Source organism: Saccostrea cucullata, unplaced genomic scaffold (assembly GCF_032062105.1).
Source record: "Saccostrea cucullata isolate Sc308-1 unplaced genomic scaffold, CSIRO_AGI_Scuc_v1 ctg6075, whole genome shotgun sequence".
NCBI lineage: Eukaryota > Metazoa > Mollusca > Bivalvia > Ostreida > Ostreidae > Saccostrea > Saccostrea cuccullata.
In genome coordinates, this window is record NW_026928646.1 from 26743 (window position 1) to 34454 (window position 7712).

At 33.9% G+C, this 7712-nt stretch overlaps 1 protein-coding gene across 1 annotated transcript; it reads right to left on the minus strand.

Moving 5' to 3' along the window:
- Positions 1 to 593: 593 nt before the first annotated feature.
- LOC134278280 (E3 ubiquitin-protein ligase TRIM71-like) lies at positions 594 to 2583 on the minus strand. The gene is made up of 2 exons (XM_062760596.1): positions 2545 to 2583; positions 594 to 2304 (listed from the first exon to the last, which is right to left on the minus strand). The coding sequence occupies exon 2, from the start codon at positions 2283 to 2285 to the stop codon at positions 600 to 602; it is 1686 nt and encodes a 561-aa protein (XP_062616580.1). The 5' UTR covers positions 2286 to 2304; positions 2545 to 2583; the 3' UTR covers positions 594 to 599.
- Between the last annotated feature and the right edge of the window lie 5129 nt (positions 2584 to 7712).

The window sequence follows — 7712 nt, forward strand, 5'->3', positions numbered from 1 at the left end:
ATTCACAAAAACAAGGCAAGATTACTATCTCTTCAATTCTAAACATCTCATTCACAAATACAAGGTAAGATGACTATCTCTTCAAGTGTCGACATCTCATTCACAAATACAAGGCAAGATTACTATCTCTTCAATTCTAAACATCTCATTCACAAATACAAGGTAAGATGACTATCTCTTCAAGTGTTGACACATCATTCACAAAAACAAGGCAAGATTACTATCTTCTGTGTAATAATTCTTCTAAAGTAACTTGGGTTTGAAATAATTTGACAGTTTTTAAATATATCTTACTAGATAGTGCTTTGTTTAGGTGGGAAATATACTAAAAACCTTATGATATTTTCTTAAACTACAAAAGAAATACAGTCAAAATTAGAAGAAACTAACTTTTTCAGAAGCATACATTATAAAACTTGTTTGAAGTTTTTCACATATTTTCTTTGGACATTCATTAATTTTATATGATTAAAGATATGCATTGATAATAAGACTGAAATATGTATTATTTAACACCAAATTTCTTAGTGCAGGATAGTGATGCATCAGCTATATTACATACCCCTTTAATGAGATAGAGTACAATTCAGTAATACGTATTACTGCAGATACTTGATTTTTTTCACTTGATTATTTCTCCATTCAGCAACAAACAGATTGTCATTTGTATCTGTACACAGTCCCCAGGGATAACGCAGTCCACATTCTATGTAACGGAGGAACTGTCCGTCCTGGTCTATGATGTGGACACAGTGATTGATACAATCAGCTGTAAGGATGTGACTCTGACTGTCTGTGGTGATTCCTAGTGGACAGAATGGTTGATTCTGTGGAGCAGGAGTATGTCCAGTGTACCTGAATCTTAGTTTCCCGGCCTGATTGACCACCACTACTGCTTCCGCTCTCTCATCAGACACACAGATATCGTGGTTCCTGTTTTCAGTAATGTGTCTTAGATAACGAGAACTAGGTGAATAGAGAGGTTTACCTTTGTCATCAAACTGAATGGTTTGTTTCTCTGTGGAGCCAGAGTACCGGACAACTTTTATTTGTTTCTTGTCATCACTGTTCATGATAACCAGGAGGTCACCAGAGGAGGTACTACAGACACCTTTAGGTCTCCAGTTCTGTAGTCTGATCACCTCCTCTATCTTCTCATTCTTCACAATGTTCACAGTGTCATCAGTATAAACTAGATCTCCACTTTTTGTCACTGCTATGTTTATTTGATTGTACCCTGAATTGGTTGTGATTGACTTGAGTTCTGATCCCTGATTGATGCTGTAGAGTTTCATGGTGTTGCTGTCTCCACTTGTCCAGATTTCTTCATCACTCATACAGGCCACATTGTAAAGTCTTCCATACCCAGTATCTATGGTGGTGACAGTCTCTGGTTCATCAAGCAACTGTTTGACTGGAGGAGAGGATCCAGCTTCTGGTGATTTCTGTGTTGTCTTCATGCTGTAGTCATGTTTATCTGATGTTAAAGAACTTGATGATAAGGTTCCAAACAGTTTACTAAGTTTTTCTTCTTGAACATTTCCTGGACTGAATTTAGGTAAAGATGGAATGATTTTGTGTGGAAGATTTCTGTATTTTTGTATTTTAATTGTTACACTAAATAATTTTGACATGTCATTGGTGGCTGTTGCATTTTCCAATGAATCGATTTCATCCTTGATGTCAGAAATCTTCTTGTTTATTTCATCCAGATGTTTCTGTAGAGTTTGTAACTGTGTGTTTTTCATGACATCAACTTCAGCTTTAAGTTTCTTGACAAGTTTGTCAATTTCTCTGTGCCAGTTCTCTCCATGTTTTGTTATGGCTGTTGAGAGATCTTCATATTCCTTTTCTAACTGACTCATTCTGTTTTGTACATCAGAGACAATGTCCTGGTGGGTGGGATAAATTGTCTCATTTAAATCAGTCTGTTCTTTCATGAATTTATTCTTTCTTTCATCCACAACTTTCAATATTTCTGACACCTTATGACCTAGATGTTGATCAGATCCAATGCACTTATGGCAGACAGGAATGTCACATTGATTACAGTACATTTTACATCGTTCTTTATCATGGAATTTACAACCAGGGTAGAGGGGAGTGGATTTCCTTGCCTGAAACTTAACTACTTTGTGGTCCTTGGATTCATCAGATATCATGTGTTTTCCTACACAAGCTGTACACAAATTGACAAGACATGTATCACAGTGCATCTGTACCACAGCGGTCTCACACAGGTCACATCGCATCACGTCCTGGGCACTGGTACGGGGGTCCATCATTAGACTTTGTGACTGAAGCCTATAAATTCAACATAAATGATCATACATTTTTTGACAGTACATTTTTTATGGACTCCAGAAACACAGTATGTCTGGGGCCATAGGGAAATACACAAGTCATCATATTACATAATACAAGATTCATTAAGTCTTTTGGGAATGAAATTTTAATCCCATAGTCATGATAGTTAAAGCCTATACTACTGGATTTCCAATGACTCTCAACTGTTATGCACAGAAATATTAAAAAATTTCTTACCTGACTTCAGTAATGGCGGTCGTCCTTAATCGATCTTCAAGTACATGTACTCTGATCACGTGACACACTTGTGTTATCTACCTGTCAGGTATTTTTACTTCCTGGTTTAGAGGGAGATTTAAATGCCTTCAACAACTGCTTGAAATGTAGGGGTTATATAGATCATCGCATGTTATGTTAAGGTAGTACGAGTGTGAAATCAAAGTAATGGAAAACGAATGATTTTGGTATTAATGGATACACATATGTATAAGCAATGCATGATTATAATATAAAAAAAAAAGAGTGTAGCCGTTTGTCCCCTAGCGGTTGCCAAACTAAGGGAGGTAACTCTGTGTGATATTTTCCTTAAAAATATAGTCCACACACCAACTTAAAAAAATAGGTCAAAGATTGTGTAAAATTTTGAAATGTTAATTTTTATTAAACAAGGAGCATCTGTTCTAAAATTCAATCAAGAAAAAAACTTTTTAACAAATTCTAAACTGTGCTCGCGGCGCCACCTATGACGTCTATTTTTTCTGCCCAAAATACATAAGTTGTGGATCTTAATCAAATTATAAAACATAGACAGAGTAATGGAATCAGAAAAAACAATCTATTTTATAAAATAAAACAACATTCAATCAATTTGTCCAAATTTCAGAAAAAAGAGTGGAGCCGTTTTGAAAATATTTAACCCGAATTTCCTCTGATCAGCTTTTTCTGCAAAATTCTTGTGTTTACGACTGCTCTTAATTTGTCTTTATTTTTAATTCAATAAAAACAACTAAAATGAAAAATGGACATGGTACAATATTCTATGAACTATATGTTACATGAACAATATTCATTTGTAAAATTTAAAAAAAAAGTTGTTTCATTAAATGTCCTCCATAATCCATCTATACTGTCCAATGATTCGAAACAATAAAATATGAGAAATATATGAATTGTTATCACATACTTTACAATATGCAGAGTAATGGAAATAAAAAATGCATAGGTTTTACATGAACTATAACAGCAATTAATTATTGTGTCCAAGTTTCAGAAAAAAAAGTGGAGCCATTTTGAAAATATTAAGCCCGAAATTCCTCTGATCGGCTTTTCTCTGCAAAATTTTCATGCTTACGACTTCTCTAAAATCAGTTACATTTCAATAAAAACAATCTAAATAAAAAATGAACATGGCACAATTTTATGACCTATAAATTACCTGAACAACATTCATTTGTAAAATAAAAAAAGAAATAAAGTTAATGTTTCACAGTGTACGACCTTACAATGCCAGCTATTATTGTCCATTGACTAACAATATGAGATGTGAGAAATATGAATCCTTGTCACATATGTTACTTCATGCAGAGTAATGGAAACAAAAAAAAGCATAGGTTTTACATGAAATATAACAATAATCAATCAATGAGTCCAAGTTTCAGAAAAAAGAGTGGAGCTATTTAGAAAATATTCAGCCCGTATTTCCTCTGAACATCTTTTCTCTGCAAAATTTTCATGTTTAACAATAAAATTATTCCAATAACATTTCCAAATTATACAATATGTATTGAAATGAATATTGTACAAATTCTATGAAATAATATTATACCTGAACTTTCATTACAAGTGTAACAGGAAAGGAGAAAATGCATGGCTGGACCGGGAATCGAACCCGGGACCCCTGTATCACTAGTCAGGTGCTCTACCGATTGAGCTATCCAGGCCGATATCCACGGCCCTAACCATTACATTCCTCCCTCCTTAAATGGTCTTCGCCCTCGAAGACACAACCCAAGTTCTTATTGCCCCTGGCAGGACTTTCACCTGCAAGTCCAGGGGTGGTCAACGGCACCAAATCTGTAACAGGAAAGGAGAAAATGCATGGCTGGACCGGGAATCGAACCCGGGACCCCTGTATCACTAGTCAGGTGCTCTACCGATTGAGCTATCCAGGCCGATATCCACGGCCCTAACCATTACACAAGCATATAAAACAATAATTTTATGTTGTCTTATGAGCTCAGACTGTTGTTTTATGAGCTCAGACAAAAATAATGGAAGAGTGTCTAGAAAACCATGAATCTGTGTGACATTTTTTCCCCATAATTTCACAAGACAGTATATCAATGCATGAAAAAAAAGTACAGGAACATCATAATTTCTTATATTTCGACCAAGTTCCACCACACTGTCATTGGTAGACAAAAAATCCATAAAGCTTGTAGGACCTGTCCTTATGTTTACTGCTTTCACCTCACTCTTTGTCATTGTGGAACAATTTCTTTCCCCCGGTCCTATAATTCCAGTTATCTCTTACTTTTGGATGAATTGGTGTCTTTGGTAGTTCATGTACATGTGAATATTTACTGTTTGAAGTGGTTTTCTCCATTGATGGCCAAAATTTGTAGTATATGTGTAGCATATGCTCAGGCTAAAATAAAATAAATTATATTAATTATATATTCAATTATTTAGGTACACTTAACTACAAGAGATATATGGTATAATAAACGTTATACTCCCCTACTAAATACCGGTACAACATATACATGTACAATACAAAAGAATACATACTAGTATAAGAGATGCATCACTCTCATTTAAAAATTATCCACTAAAGACTTGACTTTTTTAAAAGTAGGTCAAATTTTAAAATCAGTTCAATTAGTATGCCCCGGGTTAAAGTTTTTCCAAGAGTTAGTCAAATTTCATGATGAAGGTCAAAATTTTTACCCATAAAAAAAACCTCTCGTTGCTGGTATTTTGTCTTTATCATGAGAACTCCTCAACAGCACATCCAAAAGCCTGCAAAGTTCCTTCCCAAACTTCATTTATAGACGTATTCTGCTGCCTGTAAAACAACAAGGATATTTAAAGATTAACAAGTCCTTGAACAAGATATGTTTGTAAAACACTTATTGCTCACTCCCCCAGATAATTGAATTTTTTTCTAAGTCAAATGGAAAAAACTCTGTAAAAAAAAATCCCTGATATACCTACCCATATCAAACCTTGACCTAGATATTCTTATGATAAATCTGTATACCAAATTTCATTTCAATACATGCAACCTCTGCAGAGAAAATAAACCAAAAGACATACAGCTGTAAACAGACAGCTGCAAAGCAGTATGCCCTCCCTTGATTTAAGAAATGAATGTAATATTTTTTTCTTTGATCGATGTATCAAAGAAAGAATTTGGACGGAAAACTTCATCAATGCGCCCTCTGGGTATATTTTTCCCGGTAAGTTATCTTAGGTCGTAAATATAAAGGGAAGCCATTCAAATATCCTATCGGTCACAGAAATTTTGGATTTCATTTGCGCATCTTTCCATCTGAATTTCAAACCGAATATATGAATAAGTATCACAACATGTCAATGCTGTTAAACCTGAAAGAGTCTACTGTCGACTGTTCCAGATTAAAAGAATTTCGTCCTCATTCATGCAGTGTTGTTTTTCTCGATCATTCGTTTCCCACGATTTTTAAACAGATCTACGTTTTCCCCGCTTTGGTAGCATAATAAAACATTTTTTGAGAGTTCTATTGTTTCATACCAGACATCCCAAAGTCAAACATTTTAAGAAAAATATGCCGATTACACGATTTCTTTCCCAAAACTGCACTGTTGCTATGCAGACGATTTTAGCAAAGGGGGATAATTCAAAAAGAAACGAAAGTAGAAAATAAGTTGGGGACGTAACGGACAGGTTCCGAAATTCAGGAAAATATTTGTTAAAGTAAAAGTATTTAATTATGCCTCCAAGAAGTAACTTGGAAGCGGGAAATATACATGTAACGTTAGAGACTGCAAAAATAGTTCCGGCTGCTTAGTGCAAGCGAACCCTAGATTTTATTGATGCAGGTATCAAAAGAATTTTTAAACCAATCAGAATCAAGTATTTTGTAGAAATTAAATGATACTGATATCATACCCCTAACTGGGAAAAAAATCATTCCTATATGTACAATTATCAGTAATGAATTAAAATAAAGTATATTAAATTAACTAACACAGTGACTTTAAGTTTCTTGAAATTATTTAAATTCTGTAACAGTGGTCTGTAATAAAGTCCACTTAAAATTATCCCGGATTATCACGAGATACTAGATCTAGATCGTAAACAATAAAGAACAATAACGATTATTCAGATATGATAGATGACTTTGATTTATTTAATAAATAGTATTTTATTAATCAACAAATAACAAAACAATATTCAAGTAAACAATGAAATGCAAGGGAAATGTAGTCGAGTATTTACCTTTATAGATAGTTTCAGCACTTCAGCAATCGGAATTGACCAAATAATATTACGGTAACAATATAAATATGTAGATAAATAAATAAATTGGAGACAAACTCCTAAAAACGTCTAAGTCTGGTAGTTAAAAAGAACGAACTGATTAGGGACGCGGAACGGAAACGCCCGGATCCCAGACGGTGGCACCGGTTGTCAATGACAACCGCGCACCCCATCCAAGATCCAAGAGAGATAACTCTAATTAAAATATACGACTCCACTACGTACATTCCCCCCACCTTAAGACCTTATGTCGAAGACATAAGTCTCAAGATATAAAGTATGCATGACTATATCATCAATATATTAAATAACAAATATGCAAATAAATACATCACTCAAGTCTCTCTCTCAAAAATATGAAGAGTACATTTGTAATTATACATAATGGATACATACTGCATATATACTCAGATACTCGCTCAAATAGTTAAAACAATCAACAATTTAAATTAATCCACAACAACATTATATTACAAAACAACAGATATCTATGTAATAAATTATTATTATCACATAAGGTTAAACTCTATAACAATATGCACAATGACAAATGTCATATCTCTGTATCAGCAATCAACACATTGTGACATATAATACACATACTTGTATAGTATTTATCTGTACATATATATTCAGGTATACATACAATAGAAAATAATACTAATCACAACATTGTCTTTAAATTTTTTCAGTTCAAATTTAAATTCAAATAACAAATAAATAATTTGTTAAAACTATAACTATAGTTCTCGACACAACCTCGTGCAAACTGTCCATGCACATATAGACACAGTACGACTGTCTAAATCGGAATCACCGGAAATAAAGTCACTGACACACTGGCGGAATTAAGGCGTGAATAACGTAAAATGTGGAACGA

Coding starts and splice junctions, on each gene's coding strand:
- LOC134278280 (XM_062760596.1), bottom strand. CDS start 2,285: ATGATGGACCCCCGTACCAGTGCCCAGGACGTGATGCGATGTGACCTG.